The following is a 24688-nucleotide window of genomic DNA, read 5'->3' on the forward strand; positions in this document are numbered from 1 at the left end:
GAATTCCAAAACACGAAAGATTAAAAGAAAATACTTTCCTAATTTCATCTCAGAAGCAAAGAACAAAACAATAACAACAGCCATCACCACCACCACAACAAAAAAAACATAGAACTTGCTCTTTGTTAAAATTATTTTTAAAGAAACCAGAACCTTTCAATATAAAGTGAAAAGCACTATCTATGAAAGCAGACAAGTGAAAATATTCAGAGATAGCCTTGAAAGCACGATAGTTACCTTCTTGTCAGGTTTTGGTGCATTCTGAATAGAACTGAGAGCTTGCCTTTTGTATTCGAGTTTCTCATTTAGCTCTCTGAGTTTGCTTACAGTAAAGCTGACTTGTTCATTAATTCCACTGGTGCCTTCATCCACAGCATCCTCCCCAACCTCACCTCCTGGGACCTGGGGGAAAATAGTATACCATCATATGATGAGAGAAAATTCAGTGATCATTGTTTATTTTAGAGATCTTGTATCATTACAAAACACTGTTCCAGAGTGCTAGAATGGTTAGAGTGCTTTTTTGTTTTGTTATGTTTTTGTCAAAGAAAAAAAAAAGGTCAAAGTGTTTGGAAACAAAGTAACAGATATGGAGAGCTGTAGTAAAGGAAATACAGTCAGGTGCTGGTGGCTCAAGTCTATAATCCTAGATACTCAGGAGGCTGAGATCTGAGGATCATGGTCCAAAGCCAACCCTGGCACAAAAAAAAAAGTCAGTTGGACTTTTTGAGTTTAAAAAAAAAAAGGTTGGGCATAGTTGCTCATGCCTGTAATCCTAGTGAGATCTGAGGATCGCAGTTCAAAGCCATCCCAGGCACTAAAGTTTGTGAGACTCTTATCTCCAATTAAACACTAGAAAACTGGAAGCAGTGTTGTGGCTCCAGGGGTAGGGTGCTAGCCTTGAGCTGAAGAGCTCAGGGACAGCACCCAGAGTTCAAGCCTCACGACTTAAGGAGAGTGGGGAGAGAGGACAAAAGAAAGGAAAAAAAAAAAAAGAAAAGGAATATATAATAATCTAAAGAAACTGGGAGAATTATATTCCTTTATTTCCCAAGCAGTATATCCAAGGGAATCCACACCAAATAAGAGAAGGCCCCTAAATTAACTGTGCAATTCAATCTGAATATTGTGTGCTTTTTGACAAAGATCTAATTTACCTGGTCTCTTATCGATACTGTAAGAAAGTACTATAAAGTAAAAGTTTCAAATTTCCACTAGTATTTTCAGGATGTACTTGGTTCAGTTCTTTTCTTGGAGATGTATATTACAAGTCAAAATTATTTTACAAGTAAAGATTATTTTACAAGTAAAAGCACTTGTATTTAAAAGTGGCTTAGAAAGAACTATGAAATCTGGGACACTCTGAATAGCATATTGATTAGTGTCAGAAATAGCCAACAGCATCCAGGGCACTGAAACAAACTAAGAACTATTATTTCTGGTTTGCTCACTACCAGCTTCTAGATTTTTTTTCCTAATTTTTATTAATTACAACAAACTAAAGTCATTTTAAAGGAAAAGTACACACACACACACACAAAAGAAAAAGTACAGATAGTTCTAGAAAAACAACTGACTTAAATTGTTTTTATTCTTGCTATCCATAAATGTATACATTTATTATAATCATATAACTTGTAGTTATTTGAATATTCTTTAAAAAATATGCTGTTGCAGGCTTAAAAACTTGTTATAGTTATTTGGCCTTCTACTGCATTGTTGAGGTTTTTCCTGCTGTTGTACCTCCTATGGGTTGATTTGTTTTTTTGCTCAGCTATACTAAAATAAACTACAACAAAAATGCATTTTCTACATTTTAATTATTTTCTTATGATACATATCTAGGATGTTCCCATTTCTAGGGATTACTGGAATACAGAATGCTAATAGCTTCCAAAAGTTCAGATGTACATATTGGCCTTCTCTGAATCTTAGGAATATGGACATTTTTTTCCATTTGTTTACTATTACCCTGCTATATGAACTGTCAGTTCAAATGCTTATGTAATTGACTTATCAGATATTGGCAATTTCATTGATTTAAATAACCTTATTTAGATATTTGCTATATTATAATCATTTTAATTCTTTTTTTTTTTTTTTTTTTTTTGCCAGTCCTGGGCTTGAGCTCAGGGCCTGAGCACTGTCCTTGGACTTTCTCAAGGCTAGAGCTCTACCACTTGAGCTTCAGCACCACTTCCGGCTTTTTTCCATGTATGTGGTACCGAGGAATCGAACCTGGGTCTTCATGCATGCTAGGCAAGCACTTTAACCACTAGGCCAAACTCCCGGCCCCTCATTTTAATTCTTGAAGTAGAAACACAACACAGTTAAACTGGTGAGCTACCAGAAATAAAGTGTAGAAAGCAGTGAGTTTGGGAGCCAGGAGTTTGGCCTAGTGGTAGAGTGCTCGCCTAGCATGCATGAAGACCTGGGTTGGATCCCTTGGTACCACATACATAGAAAAAGCTGGAAGTGGTGCTGTGGCACAAGTGGTAGAGCTCTAGCCTTGGGAAAAGCTCAAGGACAGTGCCCAGGCCCTGAGTTCAAGCCCCATAACGAACAAAATAAAAAAGCAGTGAATTTTGACCTATCAGTTCAGTGCTTTTATATGAAAAACAAAACAAAATAGACAACAAAACCAAAAGAAAATGAAGTCTATGTGAACATTCTGGAATTTAACCAAAGTTCAAAGACCTCAAACAACTTGTGACACTATCAAAAAACATTCGATTACTAAGGACTGGGGATACATTTAACTGGGCAGGAAAAGAAAATTCAAGTACACTACAATTGTTCTATGTATCAGTGTTAAAGCTTATATAAGTCATTATACAAACAAATGAAAAAATATCACCTGGAGCTATCCAAAATGATGAAGTATATGATAATAAAGTTAGACTAAAGGTATGGCTTTGCAAGTTTATTTTAAAGGATTATACTTTCATCTGGTTTTTCTTAAACTCCAAAATATTTCCCATATTTCTTATCATATTATTATCCTTTCTTCACCTTTTTCTCATCCTTTCTCTATTCAATGGCAGGACACTACCCTTCTGATTCTCTAAATACCTCACACACATATTTTTCTGCCCCCATGTAGGAGTCAAACTGGGGGTGTGCTCAAGGCACTTAGAGATCTCTGACTCAACAGAGCAGGAACAGCAAGTGAGAAAGCACAGAAGGAGGAGAAAGAACTATTCAAGACCACAAATACTATTCAAAACCACAAGCAACATCATGATTTAAGTCAATGTTTATTCTGCCTAAAGTCTTCTATATTAAAAGATTACGATAACCACCAAATTTGGCTCATCTAATTGTAAAGTCCATCTGATTTAAAAAAAAAAAAAAGGAGCAGAAAATCCTGTGTGACTTACCATTTCATCCTTGTTGGAAATCAACTGGGAGGCATGTTTCTCTTCCTCTTTCATCATCAGTTTCTCATACAGGTCACTGACAATAAAGGAAGGGTAGTACCTGTCCTTTAGGATTTCGTATACATCTCCCTGGATTTTGTAGAATACCTCAATCCCCTTATTTCCTATAAGACATTGCTGGATTTCTTTGTAAAGGGATTTTTCCACTGAAATTTCTTTGCTTTCCACAAAGAAATTCTGATAAATTTCACCAACTAATTGTGGTATTTCATTCTGAAAAGACAGAAAGACAAAAAAAGACAAAGAATATCATTTCCCAGAAAAATTCTTTTCCACTAAATTGTATGCATGTTAAAGATGAAAGAAAGGTGTTTGGGATATACCCTGATCTTGTAGGGCTTAGGCTTCTGAAAAAACAAGGTCCTTAAAATGAATGCTTTAATTAATGAATCAATTTATTTATTTATTTTTTTGTGGATCATGGTGCTGGAACTCCACCTGGCGCTGTCCTTGAGCTCTTTAGCTCAAGGCTACCACCCTACCGTTGAGCCAAGCCCCACTTCCTGCTTTTTAGAGGTTAATGGGAGATAAAAGGTCCTTTTTGTGCCCAGGCTGGCTTTGAACCTTGATCCTCAGATCTCAGCCTCCTGAGTTGCTAGGATTGCAGGCATGAACCACCACACCCTGCTAAAATGAACACTTTATAGCTAAAATGAACACTTTATATCGAACAATTTCTTTTAAATGCCAAAGGGGAAAAAAGCACAAATAATTATGAGAATAATTCTCTTTTAATTTCAATGACTTTTTCCTCCATAATGTCCCTCCCAGAGAGATACATTTTCTCAAATAAATTCTATGTGATTTTTATCTAATATAAATCATTGAAGTACTCATTCCACAAATATAATTTTCCATCTCAGAAGTTGTACAATTTAAGAAGATAAATATTCTTCAAAATCATTATTTCACGATAATTGTATTGTCATCACTAATATTGGGCAGCTTAGTCTTAAGCAGTATACCTGGGCTATCACCAGCCTACTTCATAAACACACATAATTTAACAAAATCATTGCAGTTTCTCTATGAGTGGTATATAAAATTCCCGACAGTAGCAATAAACAGAGAAAACATGAATGACTAGTCAAGGTACTAATGTGCTTATGTCATTTAAAGTGTCTACTGTATTCAGTTATTTAGAAAAATCCCAGATCATTCTTCATAATATTCTTTTGAGAGCACTCCGAAGTCACCTGGAGTCCAGCCTGGTGATTAATAGCTTTGGCAAATACCATACAAAGTCTGCATAAATTGAGATAATTTGAGGCTAGTAATTGAGCAATGAAAGGCATTCTTATGAAGATTTAAAAATGCTACAAGACTGGATATAGTCCCTTAACCAATGCAGTCTATGATTTATATTGTTTTAAATTTACATTGTCATAATAGCACTCATTTGAGCAACATGATGTACAAAACATCCCTTTTACTTTGTGTATAAATACCACATCTTGTTGATAAACTCATCAACTGAGGGGCATCTGGGTTGGTTCCATATCTTTGCTATGGTAAATAGTGCTGCAATGAACATCGTTGTGCTAGTGGCTTTAGTATATCCTTGTTTCTGGATGTTTGGGTAAATGCCAAGTAGTGGAATTTCTGGGTCATAGGGGAGCTCTATGTTTAGTCTTTTGAGGAACTGCCATACTGCTTTCCATAGTGGTTGAAAGAGTTTACACTCCCACCAATAGTGTAGCAGTGATCCTTTCTGGCCACATCCCCTCCAGTATTTGTTGTTATTGGATTTCTTGATAATGGCCATTCTAACTGGAGTGAGGTGAAATCTCAAAGTTATTTTGATTTACATTTCTTTTATGGCCAGAGATGTCAAGCATTTCTTAATATGCTTATAGGACATTAAATGAATATTTAAAATGTATGCTTTTAATGTATGCTTACCTCATGCCGATCTTACATGCAGGTTTTCATCACCTAGGCTTAATATTAAGCTAATGGTTAATAGCCCTTAAGCCTATTTACCTTACCTTGTTAGCACTCTTTAAATGTTCCACAGACTCCCAAAAACCAATCAGAGCTCTCTTGTCCATTCTTTCCATGTATATTCGAAAGTGCTCTCTGTAGAAAGGACTTGCCAAAATATCTTCAAATTGAACAATCTATAAGGGAAATTAAAGAGCACATTTTTTGTTTTTAAATCAAAATTTAAATAGCATTTTGCTTTTACTTCCAATTAATTAACTTCTCTATTCAGGGAAAAACACAAGTTTACAGTCTTAGCCAATGTAATAGAGTATCCTAGTAAATTGAAAGATTTCTTTTATCACCTTCTTAAATCTTAAATGGAATAAAGCTTACTGAATATTAAAATGCACATATTCAAAATATACCAATTTTATATTAATCAGCCACTCATTTAACAAATTTGCCATCTATGTGATATTAAATGCAATAATTGGTAATGACAGATAAAAATCTTTTCCCGCATAGGCTCAATGGTTTCCCTCATCTGTAATAATTAGTACACATCTATAACTCTCTGAGCAGAGGATTACAATAGTTCAAACCCTAGATATATAAGGCTTTATAAGATGAGGCCAAATTAATGGACCTCCAGGTCATGGAAATAAGAGCTTAATTATAAGTGACTGTTATTCTTTATGTATTATGTTTTTCTCTTTTCTCTTTTGTTGCCCTTTGGTTAATCTCATATTGTTACAGTATCTTACTTTGTTACCTAGTATATTATATAGATGTTTACTTGTTTATTTGAAATAGGAGGGGAAAAATGAAGGGAGGGGGTAAGGGGAGGGTAATGGGGACAAAAACATAAGAAGGGATATCAATGTGTGAGAAGTAATGCACCCTCTATCTGGTGAACATAATTGAAACCCGTCTATACATTGAAATAAAAAATAATTTAAAAAATTAAAAAAAATCTTTTCCCTATAGCATGGACATGGTATAGGAAAAGAAGTACTTATCAATATTTTTTAATTGAAGAGAAATAGTTCTACATCTTCCTTACTTTTTATAATGCCATAGTCATTAAAAAGTTTTTAAGCCAGGTGTAGTGTGGCTCATGCCTATAATCCTAGCTACTCAGGAGGCTAAGATCTGAGGATCTCGGTTCAAAGCCAGCCTGAACAGGAAAGTTCATGAAACTCTTATGTCCAATTGCTGACAGAAAAAGCCAGAAGTGTCACTGTGGGTCAAGTGGTAGAGTGCTAAAGGAACCTGCAAATAGCACCTAGGCCCAGAGTTCAAGCTCTAGTATGGGCAAAAAAACAAACAAACAAACACGAAGTCTTTCACAAGCATTTTAATTGTCCCTAATACTCCATTGTATGAATATACAAAATCAATTCTAATATACTTTTGTTTATTATTTAATGTTCGTAGCAAAAAAGCCACCTTTCTGAAGACATAGTAGAAACTTAAAGTCATCTGTTTTCTTAGAGTGCAACAGTCCATGTTCAAGATTGTTTCTACTATGTCTTCAGAAAGGTGGCTTTTTTGTTGTTGTTCTTAATGTACTATATTATCTTTCATCTCTTTTGCCATCCCTTGGTTATCTCATATTGTTACAATATTTCACCTTGTTATCTGATATATTTTATATGTGCTTATTTGGTTATTTGAAATTGGATAGGGTAGGGGGGAAATCAAGATAAGCGGGGGCAGGGTGGGAGGGAAATGGGGACCATGTCATGAGAAAGAGTACCAATGTTTGTGAAGTTATGCACCTTTTATCTGGTGAATATAATGTAACCCTTCTATTAATCACAATAAAAAGAAAACAGATGACTCTCGTAATGATTTATGACTCAACTAGAAGAAACACCTCGAATTAATTTAAAAGGAACTTAAGATCTAACTGCTTTTCTGAATTAGTAATAAATGGTAGCTAATAAAGGGGACTCCAATTAAATAAAATTTAATTTTGATATTCTTAAAATTAAATATTATGGCAGTATTTCTAAAATCACATCATGTGATCAATGTACATTCAACTTTTCTATTACTGATAATGATCCATTTTATGTAATGAAAGGAAAAGGCATTCTCTTGCAAGCTCCTTCAAGGAAATAGCTATCCATTGCTACAGATCACCAATAATTAGTTTCCAGAAATATTCAGACTACTAGTATCTAGTTGTTTACTTTGAAATTGCAGTATCTGTCTTTATAGAAAACTAGTCAATGAAGCATTTTGAAGCCTAGATCTGCCATGTTCTAAGAAGTTCAACTGAACTTGGACTAGGAAATATGAGCCAGAAATATGTCCAACAAAAAAAAAAGCCAGGAACTCTTTCTTCACTCAGGTAAAGAATCCTGGGCTACAGTCCAATGTTCCTGAAGAGGCTTTCTTGGAGACTGAGCCAGGAATAAGTAGAAAGACAAAAGCTCATCCATCAGTGGAGCACAAAGGCAGGGTAAAGTCACAGAATTCAAACCTGAACTCAAACCAAGAGAGAAAAAGGAAAACACTGTGAGACTAAAACTCAGAATAGGTAAATATTAGAGTTTTATATCCAGGGTAAAATTATCCTGATATTGGCTTCTTTATGGTCAACTGACACCTCACAAAAGTGGATTTTGGCATTTGCATTGAAGTCCTGGGTGGCACAGGCAAGTTTATTAGAAATACTGTGATTGTTTCTTTTAATCCTAGCATGCTCTGGGTGTTGGAAAACAAACTTGGCCCTTTAGAGTTAGGAGAAGTGCCAAAGTAGGAGTAGACCCCCCTACACCATTCTCAGGCTCTTGTGATTTCAGTCCAAAAATCACCATCGTTACCTGAGTGAGAAAAGTCTCAGATTTGTGAAGCAACCTATTTCCAGGATTTTATGTAGTTCAGCTTCATCCTCTTTATGTAGTTTTACACTACATAAAGTTATTTAAAGTCACTACTTTATTATGGACATAATTAGGATATCAAATAAGAAAAATAACTTTAAGATGTCTTCTATTTCATGAATAATTATTTCTACCCAAATGATAATGTAATTTCATTGGGGACTTTCAAATATAAACATGGTCATCTCTGACCAGAGGAGGGCAAATGGGAGTTGGAAAAACATTCGAGTATTTAGACATACAGACACAGACACATAGATAGACACACACACACCCACATACGTGTGCGCGCACCCACACATCTCCCACCTATCTTATCTATTACAATTCACAGATGTCAAGGACACAGAGTAACATAGCTCTTTGACTTATAAAACTAAATATGTAATTCCGTAGATATAAATTATGTATTGTAAGTTAAATATAAACAGATTAAATGACTTAAATATGTGCTTAAATTGTATTTCTGTAGAATTGCTATAGTCAAAAGAAATTACAAAGCTGTACCTTCTGGCTTTGAGGCCCTTCCCCATCGTCAAAGGCCCCATCATCCTGCTGGTCATAGGAGGGACCTCCCAGGAGTCTTATTCTCTTCTCACACTGCTTCTTGGCCACAGTCAGCTGGTTGATGTATCTTTTCATATTCCTGGCCCTCAGGAGATCAGCTTTCATTGCAGCAGATTCCTTACCTTGAATAGGAGTAATGTAAGTACCCAGTCAGAGGACAAAGTATAAAAGAGGGAACACAGTAGCTCTCAACTAGATTAGTATCTGATGTAGTATATTTTGAATGACTGGATTCTGAACAAATTATAGAATTCATAATAAATACATGTATAGCTTCAAAAATAATATCAATAACTTCTAAGTATAATTTCTAAGTATATCACTGATAAAGTTTATTGAAATATAAAATATTTTTATTAAAACTCATATAATAATCATATAAATATAAATAATATAGGTATAGATTCCTTTTAAAACTTAGCTCTCACAGGCAAAAGATTCCTGAACAGAATCTCAGGGTCACAACAGATTGGAGAGAGACTCCATAAATGGGATTACCTAAAAATAAAAAGTTTCTGTACAGATAAAAACATAGTCGCAAAAGTAGAGAGACAGCCAACCAACTGGGAAAAGATATTCACCAATAACACATCTGACAAATGCTTAATATCTAGTATCTACAGGGAACTCAAGAAACTAATCCACCCAAACCCAACAAACCATTCACTAAATGGGCAAGGGAACTAAAGACAGACTTATCAGAAGAAGAGATTAAAATGGCAGAAAAGCATATGAGAAAATGTTCATCATCCATGGGCATAAAGGAAATTCAAATAAAAACAACCCTAAGATACCACCTTACCCCAACAAGAATGGCCAAGATTTTGAACTCAGACAATGACAGTTGCTGGCAGGGTTGTGGAGAAAAAGGAACCCTACTACACTACTGGTGGGAATGTAAACGAGTTCAGCCACTCTGGAAAGCAGTGTGGAGGTTTCTTAAAGAACTGAAAATAGACCTTCCCTATGATCCTGCCATACCACCTCTGGGCATCTACCCTGAACATCATAACCCAAGATATGATAAGGACACCTGCTCAGCTATGTTCATCTCTGCACTACTCACAATAGCCAGGTAATGGAAATAATCCAGATGCCCTATTGCAGATGAATGGATACAGAAAATGTGGTATATATACAATGGAATTCTATATAGCCAACAGACAAGATAAAATAATGGCATTCGCAGGAAAGTGGATGAATCTAGAGCAAATCATGTTGAGTGGGACAAGTCAAGACCAGAGGAACAAAAGGCGCATGGTATCTTTAATACGTAGCTATTAAATCCAGCGAGGACTCAATATTTGCATACCCAATGCTATGGACATGGTAATGGAAACATAAACATAACTATATAGACATAAAAACCTATGACTCTATAAACATGTTTTATTTCATAAGTTAATATGTTTTTATGATATACACCCATAGCCTAATTTGGATTAAGTTCTAAAAACTAAGTCCCGCAGATCGGGAGTTTGGCCTAGTGGTAGAGTGCTTGCCTAGCATGCACAAAGACCCGGGTTCGATTCCTCGGTACCACATACATAGAAAAAAGCTGGAAATGGTTTTGAGGCTCAAGTGGTAGAGCTCTAGCCTTGAGAAAACCCAAGGACAGTGATCAGGCCCCTGAGCTCAAGCCCAGGACTGGCAAAAAAAAAAAAAAAACCACAAAAAACAAAAAACAAAGTCCCAGTGATTGTATATAGAGATTCCCTTCTTGAACGCTTGTTTGTTAAACTTGTCATTTGAAATATGATGTAAAAATCAATGCTAATAAATTCTTTAATTAAAAAAAAGGAACTCCAGGGTATAGAAAAAAAAAAGCTCTCCACACCAACATTCAGATTCATCCAACTAGCAAATACAGGTATAGTTGGCCTATTCTGAACTCTACATAGGATTTTACAGCATGAATACACATAAATTCATTATGCATTTAGTGGGGGAAAAACCTATTCACATGACTTTCACGTACATACACATTTTTCTTTAAAAATTTGTATTATTATAAAGGCGATATACAGAGGGGTTACATTAGTTAAAGAGTACATTTCTTTTTGTTTGTTTGTTTGTTTTTGCCAGTCGTGGGCTTGTGCTCAGGGCCTGAGCACTGTCCTTGGACTTTCTCAAGGCCAGAGCTCTACCACTTGAGCCTTAGCACTACTTCCGGCTTTTTTCCATGTATGTGGTACCGGGGAATCGAACCTGGGTCTTTGTGCATATGCCAGGCAAGCACTTTACCACTAGGCCAAACTCCCAGCCAAGAGTACATTTCTTTTTTTTTTTTTTTTTTGCCAGTCCTGGGCTTAAGCTCAGGGCCTGAGCACTGTCTTTGGATTTTTCTCAAGGCTAGAGCTCTACCACCTGAGCCTCAGCACCACTTCCGGCTTTTTTTTTCTATGTATGTGGTACCAAGGAATCGAACCTGGGTCTTCGTGCATGCTAGGCAAGCACTCTACCACTAGGCCAAACTCCTGGCCCCCAAGAGTACATTTCTTTTTGGACAATGTCACACCTTTCTTCACTCCCAGTTCTTCCTTCCTGTCCCCACCCACAAGTTGTATAGTTTACTTTCAACATAGTTCTAGTATCACTGCTGTATTTTCTCACCCTTTGTCTCTCTATTTGATGTCTTTGTATGGATGTGCAGATATGAAATTTTTTTTCCAGTCATGGGGCTTGAACTTAGGGTCTGAGCACTGTCCTTAACTTTTCTCAAGGCCAGAGCTCTACCACTTGAGCCACAGCACCACTTCCAGTTTTTTTTATGTAGATGGTATTGAGGAATCAAACCTGGGTCTTCATGCATGCTAGGCAAGCACTGTACCACTAGGCCACAGTCCCGGCCCCAGGTAGGAAAATGTTTTATAACCACGTATTTATTGAGCACTCATTTTCTGTCAAGCACAAAGTATTTTATTTGGAGAAAATTTTCCAAACACATGACCATGTGAACATTTTTATACTCCTAGGAGAGTCAAGAGACCTGAGCTCAAGCTTTGATTATTTACAGGTAAATCTACTATGGCACTAGCCCACCAGAACAGATGCTAGGAATGAACACTCACCACCATCATCGGGTACATACTATATGAAGAAATATCACTAAATATTGACTTCTAATGTTCATAAATATCTGTAGATGACATAGCTCACAAAGATCAGAATCCCACTCCAACTTGTTAGTAGTTGTTTTAGTATGCTTTTATTTATTTTTTTTTAATTGGTTGTGAGGCTTGAACTCCGAGCCTGGGTGCTGTCACTGAGCTCTTTGTTCAAGGCTAGTAGTCTACCATTTTGAGTCACAGTGCCACTTCCAGTTTTTGAGTGGTTGATTGGAAATAAGAGTCTCACAAGGACTTTTCTGTCCAGGCTGGCTTTGAACCACGATCCTCAGATCTCAGGCTCCTGAGTAGGTAGGATTACAGGCATGAGCCACTAGCACTTGGCTACTATACTTTTCTTAAATAGTTCGTTCATACTTGCCACTGAATTCTCTTTCATTTTCATGATCTGAATGTAGTATTTTATTTTTATATTTTATTAATATACACGAGGATTTCATGTATCATTTCTGTATGTTTACAAGTTGTTCAATCTGTTTCTTGTCACTTTCCCTTTCTTCCTAAAACAATTTCAACACATTTCATTGTCCTATTTTCATAAATGCAAGCAATCTAAGGTATTTGAATTGCATCCTCTTTCATTCTCCTTGTTAGCCAACCCACTCCCACTAGTGAGTACACCTAACAGTGTCTGTTTTTCTTCCATTACTTTCTCCAACTCCTTAGTGGCTACTGAGAAGCTAGGATTTCAGGTGTGAGCCACAGGCGCCTGGTTAACATCTTCTTGATTTTTAAGTCTTGTCAAGCCTTGCTCATTCTGATGAAGGTTTTTCTTAATGAAAACCTAAGTTAGAATCTTATATCAGTTTAATGGAAACCACACATTTCCTTAATAACCCACATTGTGTGTGTGTGCGCGCACATGCTGGTATTGGGACTTGAACCTAATATGTTAAGCTCTGACTCAGCCTCTTCTCTCACAGCTGGAACTCTATCACTTGAGCTATACTCTCATTTCCAGCTTTGTTGTTGTTTCTGTTGTTGTTAACTAGAAATAAGATATCTGCCTAGGCTGGCTTTGAACTAAGATCCTTAGATCTCAGACTCTTGAGTAGCTAGGATTACAGGCATGAGTCACAGGCATCCAGCTTCACATTAGACTTTTAATTGTTCATTCTGTCTTTGATTTTATTTCTTGCTAGAATCTAAAAAATTCTTGAGATTAAAACAAGTGGTCTTTGAGTCTCAAAGGTCAAGTTAAAAACTTGCACACAGCATCATGTTTACCTGTCAGAAAAGCATTTATCACACAGGGATCACAGGTTAATACAAAATACTGTTCAATGTGGTATGCCAAATATAATGGGATGTTTTCCAATATTCACTGAAATGGTTTTTTTTTTATCTAACTTCGTTAATAGTTTCTGAACTTACCCTATGCTTGACTGGCCAAGAACTCACTAAATATTTATCTCAACAGGAAAAAAATATTATGTTGGAGTCCCTTTGTGAAAGGATAAAGGTAACTAGTTTGCCCCCAAATGAGTTCATTGCAAAGAAAGCTATTTTGTATGTAAGAAACGCATGCTTAGAATGGCCAATTTTTCAGAAAAATGTTCACTTTCAAAATGTGTATCTTTAAACTCTAAAACAAAAATTTTTTGGCCAGTTCTGGGACTTGGACTTAGGGCCTGGGCATTGTCCCAGAGCTTCATTTTACTCAAGGTGAGCACTCTAGGCCACAGTGCCACTTCTTGCCTTTTCTGTTTATGTGGTACTGAGGAATTAAACCTAGGGCTTCATGCATGCTAGGCAAGCACTGTACTACTAAGCCACATTCCCAGCCCTAAACTCTGAAATTCTAGTGTAACATTAAAATACACTAAACTTCAGAACCAAAAAAATGAGTTTTAGAAGTGAACTTAATGTTAGTTTGGAGTTAAAACATGCTAATGATAAGAAAGAGACACAGGAGGAAACTGACATTCATTACCAACTACCACATTCATTTTCCTCTGAAGAAAGCTTAAAAGCTTTTCTATAGAACAAAAACAAGAAGCAAGTTCCAAAGAGATGGAAGAATGAGAGAATAAAGCTTCCCCTAAAACACAGCTGCAAGTCTGAGACCATTTTTCTACTTTGCTTGAATGTAGCCTTCTCACGTGAATGCAGTTCCGTGTGTTAAAGGGCAATACAATATCACAAGCTTGATGCTAACAAATGCAATAGCTGCTTGTTACAGACAATTCTGTTTATTTTTGCCTTGGAAAATGAAAACCATGTTCAGAATTAAATGAGGAACACAGAACTAACTCTTGCATCTATGCTTCTGGCATGCAAAAATCCCTGTAAATCCATCAATGCAGATGAATACATTTCTTTTGGCCTTAAATCCCATTCACTGAAGAAATATTTATGTCAAGAAAAGTATAAGCAAGTGAGTGTGCAACAGCATGCTGTGACCAAACTCAAGCAAGACTCATTGTTATTTTTCTGCAGTCTTAAGGAGTAAACGCTGCCATTGTTAAAAGTGGGTTAATCACACAACACTTAATCGAGTTTAAAGCAAAAGCCAAGACAACCAGCAGTGGCCAGCAAAACACAGGACTACAGTGGCTCCTTTAAGATGTGCCAGGATGAATGTCCAAATGATACAATATTCTTTCTCTTAGTCTAGATTCTGCTGAGATTGCAACAAAAGAGAATGCTGAAAACATTTCAATTAAGACATTCAGGTGAACCTTTCTGGCTATAATGACATTACAATAAATTTCTAAGGACACGTCATAGAATGGATTTTCCTATAAATTTCCTTCCCAATGTAAATTCTTCCTTAAGGCAGTGAGGAGCCTTGAATAAAACACCTGAGATCAACTGTTAGGTGCTTTATTTCATGAGGTACCAGAGTGCGATGTAGCTTACAGTGCAGACTGGTGACTCCAGAAAGAGCACAAGAGTATCCGCCACTGTGGATCTGAGGTATAAAAATCATGGACAGCAGACTTTTCTCTGGTAGCATGATACCATATTCCAAGGCATTTACCAACAACAGCATTTTCAGCAGATGGCTTGAGGAGTTGTAGGGGGCTGTGCTGTGTATAATAAGTAGCATCCCTGGCTCTACCACTAGATGCCAGTAGCATCCCTGCTCCCAGAGATGACAACCAAAAATGTCTGCAGACACTGTCAAGTGAGGAGCAAATCTGGCCATATCCCACTTCTAGTGAGAAGTAAGATGAAGAGGCAACTCTGTGACTATGGAGAGGGCAAGGCTGTATAACTTCCCTTTCCCTGACTCTTCCTCAGAGGTCCTCATTCTCTCCCCAGGATCCACAGGTCTTCTCATGGTGCAGATCACCAAGGTAGGGAAGGGGGACTTCTTCACTACTAAAACATGCTTTATGGCCTCCATTTCTCAACCAACATGCATAGTTACACAATATGTAACTGTTCTTACACACTGAAATAGACATTTCACCAAATCCTCTTGATGGGAGGGTTCCAGAAAGAGCTTATCTATTTACTTAAAAATTAGTTAAGGTTTAAAATGAGTTAAGGGTGCTTTAGTAGGTAAGATGAAGCTGGAAACTTCAGCTACTTACCTGAAAACCACCTCAAAACGGACCAGAAATTCAAAACTATTTACCTTGCTTTTCAACTTGAGTCTGGCTCCCCCTTTTTCTTTTCTTTTTGAAAGAACAAATGGAACCACCACATCACATTTCATAATCTAAAGTGTCACTCCACTTCAGTGGAAAGCATACTTAAAAAATAAGCAGAAACCATCACAGGAGTAGCCAATGGGCCACACACTTGCTAATGAGAAGACAGACTTTACTTAGCTTTGTCGGTGCGCCTACGCAGCCTGCCTTTTACTAAGACATATACTACTAAAGGAAAACAATGGTGGCAGGAGGAAATCCAGTATTCTCCTTAAAGTATCTATCAAATTGTTGGAATTGAAGCATATGTCTTGCAGTAAAAATGAGAATAAAGAGAGAAACACCACTTGCCATCCTATAGGATTCTATCAGGTCAGATGTCTTAGCTCAAACATCTACAAAGCCTTCCTTTCTCATTAAGAGTAGAAAGCCAAGTCCCTACAATACAGTCAGGCTGGGTGTCCTGGGACCTCTCTGAACCACTTGAGCTTTCTCACACAGCCTGCAAGTTAAAGCTCAGGCGTTTATACTTGCCCTTCCTTCCCCAGTCTGCTCAAGACCAAGCTCAATGCTGGGCAAGAGTCATCTTTGGATTCTGAGTCATATCTAAAATCTTTCCTATCATACCATTTGAATGCAAAATCAGTCTGGGCTCTAACTGAACTGGCATTCCTACAACCACATTCATCTCCCAAATACACATTTTATTTCTCTCTGAGGCACATATCATCATCCAAAGTAACAGTTTTGTTTACTTCTATATCATTATCAACTAATAAACAGGTATTGAATGAAAGTTTCAATCCTAGGCAAAAAAGAAGAATGAATGTTAATTCATAGCCTGTACCTTTAGTTCCTTTTTAGAATTCTTTTAAATTATATTTTTATTATCAGTAAGTAGTTGTATAGAGAGGTTTCATTTCAAGATGTAAGTTTATGAGTATATTATATCCTGACCTATGTTCTGATCAAAGGGATGCTTTTCATAATTCTTCTCTGTCTCTCCAATCCAACCATCATCTCAAATTTCCTAGTTCCATTTTCTTATATATGCATTGAATATTATGACTGCATTCACCCAGCTTTTCTTTCTCCATTTGTCCACCTTCTTCTCCTTGACACCCTTCCCAACACCACAAACTCTATCTTTTAGTATTCATTTCTTTTTTTTTTTTTTTTTGCCAGTCCTGGGCTTGAGCTCAGGGCCTGAGCACTGTCCTTGGACTTTCTCAAGGCTAGAGCTCTACCACTTGAGCCTCAGCACCACTTCCGGCTTTTTTCTATGTATGTGGTACCAAGGAATCGAACCCGGGTCTTCATGCATGCTAGGCAAGCACTTTAACCACTAGGCCAAACTCCCGGCCCATTAGTATTCATTTCTTAAGGTATAGTTAGTTGTTCAAAAGAGTTATACACTGAACTCTTCAATGTATACCATACCTTAGTTAATATATATGAGCATATGTGCTTATGACCCTTAAGTTCCACAAGACAAAACATGTGTCCTTTGTCTCTCTGAATCTGACTTACTTAACATTTTCTCAAAGTCTATCCATTTCCCTACAAATGGAATAATATAATTTTTCCTGGCAGAGAAATAAAATTTGTGTGTGTGTATGTGACATTTTCTGTATCCATCTGTTCAGTGAATGGCATCTGGTCACTTCCTTTTTAATAGTTTCTACCTTATTTAGTGCCTCAGGGTGACAAATCCTGAAAAATTTCTTTCATCTTTTGTGCTAACTAGAAACTTGGGGAAGAGAATAGATCTTAGAAGTTTTTGGATCACCTACTCTTAATTTAGCACTCTGCTCCCTGATAAGGATATGAATGGATGTGTAGATTTTTGTGAAAGTATCATGTACAGGGTTAAACAGCAAAACAAGATTTGCTCTGTATGTTCTCCAAGTCCAACTAAAAGGACTGAAAGCCATCATCACACCTATAAATTCCTCAGAATCCTGCCTCAGTAAAGTCTCACTTCATTTGAAAAGAAACAAACAAGGAAAAAGTAAATCCACAACCCAAGAGTAGGAAAGAAAGAAAAAGCTATTAACAATATTTCATGGGAAAGATAAAATGAATATCAAACAACACCTTACTGGAGTTGCTTAATTATCAATGTAACACTTTAAGATTTTAAAATTAATAAATATCAAGTTACAATTTCAGTATGAGGAAAATTCTGCAGCTGTTTCATTTAAAATCAGATGAGAAATACTTCACAGCCAAGAACTCCAACCTTTTAAAATCAATGACTTACACATAAAAATGTCTGTAAGAAAATTTAAAAATACAAGTCAGCTCATGCCTGTAAACCTAGCTACTCAGGAGGCTGATATCTGAGGATCAAGGTTCAAAGCCAGCCCGGGCACAAAAGGACCTGAGACTCTTAGCTCCAATTAAACCTTTAGAAAACAGAAAGTGGGACTGAAGAGCTCAGGGATAGCACCCAGGCTGAGTTCAAGCCCCAGGATCCACAAAAAAAAAAAATTAAAAAATATAAACTGAGATTTTCGTTAGAATAAAATATCATTTTTTAATTGTGTGTGTGTGTGGGGGGGGGTCTGTGTGTCTGTGCATGCATACACACTAATTGTGCAGTTCCTGGGGCTTGAACTCAAGAGTCTCAATGCCCTCCCTCAACTTTTTCCCCCAAGGCTAGCATGCTATCACTGAGCTGAAGCTTGGGTTAAATGGAGATAAGAGAGTCTCATGAATTTTTCCTGTGCTGGCTGGCTTCAAAATGCAATCCTTAGTTCTCAGTCTCCTGAGTAGCTAGGATTACCAGGCGTGAGGTGCTCAAGTCCAGCTCATACCATTTTAATCTTGAAATAGAAATCAGAAGAAGATTCATTATTTGCCAAAGATCTGATAGGAGAAAGAAGACTGAACAGACCCAAGACCTTTCAATTGATACTTACCCTTGTGTCTTTTCAGTTGGGGAAAGCTGCTAATTGTAGTTGCTTGAATTATTTCTACTACAATTTGATACCTGGTATTAAAGAAAGTGAGAGAGATTAGTAAAAAAAAAAATAATATCATTTTCAGAGACATCTCTACACTGTATTTATCCTAAGCAAATATAATACAGGAGCTTGAATGCGGCCTCATCTCATCAAAATTATGCACACGGCCAGGTGTAGTGGTGCATACCTGTAATCCCAAGATTTTTAAGGCGGAGGCAGAAGGATTGTGAATTTGAGACCTGCCTGAAGTACAAAGATAATAAGATCCTATCTCAAAAAAATTCCAAATCTGTAGTTCCTTAGTCACACTACCTACATGAGATTTTTGGACCATACCAGACAGTAAGATAAGAACATTTCTGTGTGCGGACAGTTCAACCAGTTCCTAAATATTTTTCAAAACTATACCCTCTCCTCTTGCCCCACTACCCCTGCCTCAATATATTCCCTTAGTATTTCTCACTTATAAGACCAAGCCAAACCAAAAGAGAATGTCTGCATAGACGCTCTGACATCAATTTTTTTCTAAAGCTCTCTCAATAATTCTAATGTGCCATGAGAGCTGAGCTATTAGATTAGATCACCAAGTATATGTGTGAGTGACTGAAAGACTTGTGTCAGGAAAAATAAACAAAATTTTAAGTACTCAATTAAAAAAATACTACATCCTGGAATTGTAGCTCGGTTAAGTCTATGCAACGGGGCTTTATAAAGCCAGTTCCTAAGGGCTAGACAATGGTTATTAGGTATTTCCTTAACCAAAGTGATCTGCCCTGAGTGTTTCTTAATCCTTAATTTTAGTGACTAAAATCTGCCAGCAATGAAGTCATTTACCATTAACTCTTACTATGACTGTAATATTCTAAGGTTCAATGCTATATTTTCTGGCTTTTAAAACACAAAATAACATATGCTCTTTTTGCTTTTCAACTAAAATCCACAGGAGAAAGACAGACTTCTCAAAGTCAGAGCTCTTTGTAGACTCCTCCCAGATTCAGATCTTTTGTTCTTCATAGGTATGTGTAATATAAATATCAATGTCTGCCTCACACCAAGGAGCGTGGCTGGGCTGCCACCAGAAGATTATGGCAGACACCATTTGCCTGTCCAACATCCATCCATGTTTCCTCCCTCTTATACCTTAAAGGAATTAGAGTTTTATCAGGGAAAACAATACATCCAGTCCCAAATGCTAACCTTCTTCCTAGTGTTAAGGGATGGCTATCTGATACACATCTAGCAGAGGAAATAAAATCAGAAATGCCAGGGCAGCAGATGACATTTAAAAAAAGCACTTGTAACCTCCCTTCCTTACCCTTTGCTTTATGTCTTATGTGAAACAAAGATACACAGGACAAAGTTACAGTGGCTACTTTCATTCTTCAAGAGCTATGAGAGAGACTAAGAGGAGGTATTAAGGTACCTTCATTCTTCCATATAATGGGAAAGCACATAAACAATTTACATATGAATTTTCCTGCAAGTTACTAAGAGGACAAGGAAATAGCTTATAAGAAGCAGGGTGCAGTGGCTCATGCCTGTAATCCTAACTACTCAGGAGGCTGAGATCTGAGGATCACAGTTCAAAGCCAGTCGGAGCACTAAAAAGTCCCTAATACTCTTATCTCCAATTAATCACCAGACAACAGGAAGTGGTGCTGTGGCTCAAGGAATAGGTGGTAGCCTTGAGCTGAAGAGCTCTGGGACAATGCCTAGGTCCAGAGTTCAAGTCCCAGGACTGACCCCTCCCCCCCAAAAAAAGCAGCATATACAAACCTTAATTTAACCTTGGGGACTGATTTTTTTCAACCAACTACAAAGCATGTCTTATAATAGCACCTTATACTACCATCTAGATGTTCTGCAAGTAGATTCCATGACTACCAATAGCAATTCCAACCTTGAAATTTTCAACTTTGAAAATTTAGCATAAGTAAGCAATGTTACTGATGCAAAACAACCAAAATATCATATATGTATCAGTGGCAGAAATTTTTATAAAGCAAAGTATGAAAATAATGTAAAAGTCAGAAATATTTCCACTGGACATATGTTAGTATTTCCCTATGCTCTGGACATACAGGCATAAACAACAACCAATACGGTCCTGCTTTTAGGAAGCTCTGGGGAAAGAGCTTAAAGGTACTCAGCCTTGTAATTACTTGAAAACCCAAGTTTATAAAACATGGGTTTTTTTTTAAATGCAAAATGGCATTTGTAAGCATATAAACCAGGACTATAAGGCAAAATGGTGATGAAATGAAAGAGAGTCAGTTGTGTTAAAATGACAGAATTGTGAATCAGAGAGTCAGTTGTGCTAAAATGACAGAATTATGAATCATTATTTTAACTTTCCCCAAACAACTCTCCCTCTGCCTTCTTCTCTCCTTCTCTCTGTCATCTTCCCTTGATATCCATATCTTAGCTACCCAAACTACTTTCTTTCCTGCATGGAAAGCTTTCCCGATCTCTCCATTTCTACACAGGTATCATCCACCTTCTCAAAATCTTATTATCTTAGCCATGTACTCTTCTAGTAAGTATCAGTCTCAAAATCCTATTCGTTCATCAATTTTTTTCATTTTTAAACAAGTTCCTTTCTTAGTCTCCCCTCTAGCACCCATCTATTTTGTGTCTTGTGAGTCACTGAAATGACTGAAGTCTAGCAGTCTCCCAGGTGTCATCTTACTGTTTTTCATAGAAACTAGCTTGAACACCTATCACAGCACCTTCCTTCAAGACCATTTTCACCCTATCTTCAAAGGAGTAACTTCCAATTCCAGTAGGCCAATTCTTTCCACATGCAAATTGACTTTGCCTTACGATCCAACTTAATTTTCCCTTAGAGGTTCTGCATGGACTTAACCACATCAGTTTCTCTATAGTGCTCTCAAAATTGGTCTCTAGGCTGTTGCTCATGTTCTGCTTCTTTAGGAAAGGTAAAGATCCTCTACATACTATTTCTCTCCAGTCTTCCCCAGTATGAGTAATTCATATTAAATCTGTTTTCCCTGAAATGATAAATTATTTGTTCTGATTCATTTGCTATTTTATCTTTGTTTAAAAGAGCCACATTTCCACAAAAATTATTAAAATATCTGTCCAGATTGTAGGCTGCCATCAGAAAGAATGACTTTGTAAGGAAATAGAAAGACTTGGAAAAAATCATATTAAGTGAAGAAGGCCAGACCCAAAGGAACATAGGCTCAATGGTTTCCCTCACATGTAATAATCAGTACACATCCAGGACTACCCTAACAGAGGATTACAATAGTGTAAAGCTTAAATACATGGGTCATATAGGATGAGGCTAAATGAAAGGGTCTCCAAGATACGGAAACAAGAACTTTATCTTGTGTGATAGTTGTTCTTAATGTACTGTTATTCCTCTTCTTTTCTGTTGCCCTTTGGTTAATCTCATATTGTTATTATATCTGACTTTGTTATCTGACATATTGTATATACATTTATTTATTTGACATAGGAAAGGGAAGGAGGGAAAACGAGATGATTGGGAGGGGGTTGGGGAGGGAAATGGGGACAAAAACATGAGAAGTGGAGCGGAAGATAGCGCCAAGACAATAGGGACACTGCCTAGCTCTCTCTCACAAAAAGAGAGAACCAGGGAGTCCCACAAGTCAAATACCTTAAAAAATCCACAACAACAAACTCAAGAAGCAATGGAGAAGAACTCAAACCGGAAAAGAAATCTGGATAAAGCTCATATCCAACTTTTTCAAAGAATTCGGAAGGCGAGGACCCCTCCCCCACCCCTCACCGCAGGCTCCAAGCCGCAAAAGGCAGCAGCTGAGGGCGGCAGGCCGGGCAGCCCAGCCCGCAGAAACCAGCATTGGACGGGGCCAGTGAGTGGCAGAAGGAGCAGAATCCGGACACGGAACCAGAACAGCAAGCAGCGGAACCCAGACGCGGACCACAGGTGGCAGCAGAGATCCGAGGGGAGTGAAGGATTCTCCAACACCCTGCAGCACCCACAGACAAACGCAGAGGCGTGAGTAGCGCAGCGGGTCCCCAAACCCATCAGGAAAGCAGAGGTGGTGCTAAGAAATAGAACTTAACTCAGACTCCTACACCCCGCCCGAGAAAGACCAGCAGGAGCAGGGGGGCAAGGAATTTAGAATCCTGTCCCTTCCCTCAACAGCCCCCTCCCCCAGGCCAATGACTGGCAACTGACAGGCAGGCAGCATTAAGACCCAGCACCCCACCAAGGGAGGTGGAGGTGTCCCAGCCCCCACCTGCCCACCAGGTTCCTCTCCCAGGCCTCTGACTGGAGACTGACAGGCAGGCGGACACGAAGACCCAGCACCTCACCAGGGGAGGTGGAGGTGTCCCAGCTCCCACCTTCCCACCAGGTTCCTTTCCCAGGCCACTGGGTCTGGAGAGTGGGGGGCGCTGAGACCCTGCCTTACAGCAGCGGGTGGGGTGTGCAGGAAAATAGGAGCCAGCATCTGTCCCCCTCAAATCTTGAGCCGGGCATCCTCCAGCTGGGAATCCTGAGCAAGACAGTCACAGACTCTCTGACAAAGCAGCAGGGAACTGAAGGGCCTACCAGCAACCATGCTCACCTTCTGAGAATCAGAAAGGTGCAGCTCCTCTCTTGGAGCCCATGTCCTCAGCTGGGCCTCGCCCCTGGAACAGAGCGGACACCTGCTGATCCTGCTGAGAGCCCCTGAAAACTCCCAAACCCCAGACCCTTGGCCAGGGCCCGCCCCTGGAAGCACCACAGGAAAACCAACCATCAGCCCAGCACGTTGAGACTGAAGCTCACAGATCCATCCCACGGCCCACTGTGAGGCCACTGATTGGGCTGAGAGCTAGTCATACAGCAGCACACAGCCTCTGGGAACAGGCTGAACACCTGCAAAAACTGCAAACTCTGACCTAGTCAGCAGAGGAATCAATTTGGCCGAGAACCACAGGTATTCGCATATTACCAGAACCACCAGTCCCAATCCAAGTAAAGACCGCTACCTACTGACCACAGAGCAACCTACAACAACAGTTCTCGATGCCGAGGAGAGCTCAAAGACGAATTACGACATACATAAATAATCAAAGTCCCACACAAAGCCCAAAAGGTAACAAGAGCGAAGGGGCGAGAAGATGTCACCATCCCAAGAAATGACACCTGAAGAGACACGAAACATGACCCTATTCAAGGAGATGATTGTGAACATGACTAAAGAGATTAAAACAGAATTCCAAAAACAATTCCAGGAACATAAGCAGGAAATCACTAAAGAGCTTCTCGATTCAAAAGAGAAATGGAAGAAAAGATTAATACCGTCAGAGCAGACATGAGCAGCTCAGTGTCCACACTTGAAGCAAAAATGGAGGCATTAAGCAGCAGATTGACAGAGATGGAGAATAGAACATCAGAAACAGAAGATAAAACACAAGAGCTGGAACAGAGAATCACCACCTTGGAAAAATCAGTTAGAATCTACCAGAGAGAGCTCCAGGAACTGGCAGATGCAGCAAGGAAGTCTAATCTTGGTATAATAGGGATTGAGGAGGGGGCCGAATTTCAGGACAAAGGTATGCAACCCTTATTCACCAAAATCATAGCAGAGAACTTCCCCAACTTCAAAAGGGAAAATACTCACATTATTGAAGGTTTCAGGACCCCAAACAGGCAAGATCCTAGAAGGAACTCATCTAGACATATCATAGTAAAGACACTAGACCCGAATACGAAGGAATTGATCTTAAATGCTACAAAAACAAAGAAGGAGCTACGTTATAATAGGAAGAAAATTCGAATTACAGCAGATCTCTCCATGCAAACCCTAAATGCAATAAAAGCTTGGAAAAAATCATTGATGTCCTGAAGACCAACAACTGCCAACCCAGACTGATATATCCAGCAAAACTAGCATTTACATTTGAGGGAGAAACAAGAATATTTCACTCCAAAGAGAGGCTTTATGAATACGTGCACACTAAACCAGCGTTACAAAGAATACTAATTAATCGAGAACAAATTGTGGAACATCAAGAACCCCCATCAAGAAGCAAACATCTATAATTCACTAAACACAAAAGGGGAAAAAAGAGAAAGAAACTTAGAAGTAAAAACAAATAACAACAATGGACACTGACCACTTCTCCATAATCTCCCCAAATGTGAACGGGCTGAACAAT

At 38.2% G+C, this 24688-nt stretch overlaps 1 protein-coding gene across 2 annotated transcripts in view; it reads right to left on the reverse strand.

The window, feature by feature from the left end:
• Positions 1 to 24688, reverse strand: part of Snx25 (sorting nexin 25) — a 111908-nt gene that overhangs the window by 23519 nt on the left and 63701 nt on the right. For both annotated transcript variants that reach the window (XM_090354127.1, XM_090354126.1), the window contains exons 6-10: positions 18482 to 18552; positions 8768 to 8949; positions 5429 to 5560; positions 3381 to 3653; positions 238 to 402 (exon numbers count right to left, since the gene is read on the reverse strand). In XM_090354127.1, coding sequence (XP_090210253.1) covers positions 238 to 402; positions 3381 to 3653; positions 5429 to 5560; positions 8768 to 8949; positions 18482 to 18552 — 823 coding nt within the window. The remainder of the gene's footprint in view (positions 1 to 237; positions 403 to 3380; positions 3654 to 5428; positions 5561 to 8767; positions 8950 to 18481; positions 18553 to 24688) is intronic.

Source organism: Megascapheus bottae, chromosome 20 (assembly GCF_031878675.1).
Source record: "Megascapheus bottae isolate mThoBot1 chromosome 20, mThoBot2.hap1, whole genome shotgun sequence".
Classification (NCBI taxonomy): Eukaryota; Metazoa; Chordata; class Mammalia; order Rodentia; family Geomyidae; genus Megascapheus; species Megascapheus bottae.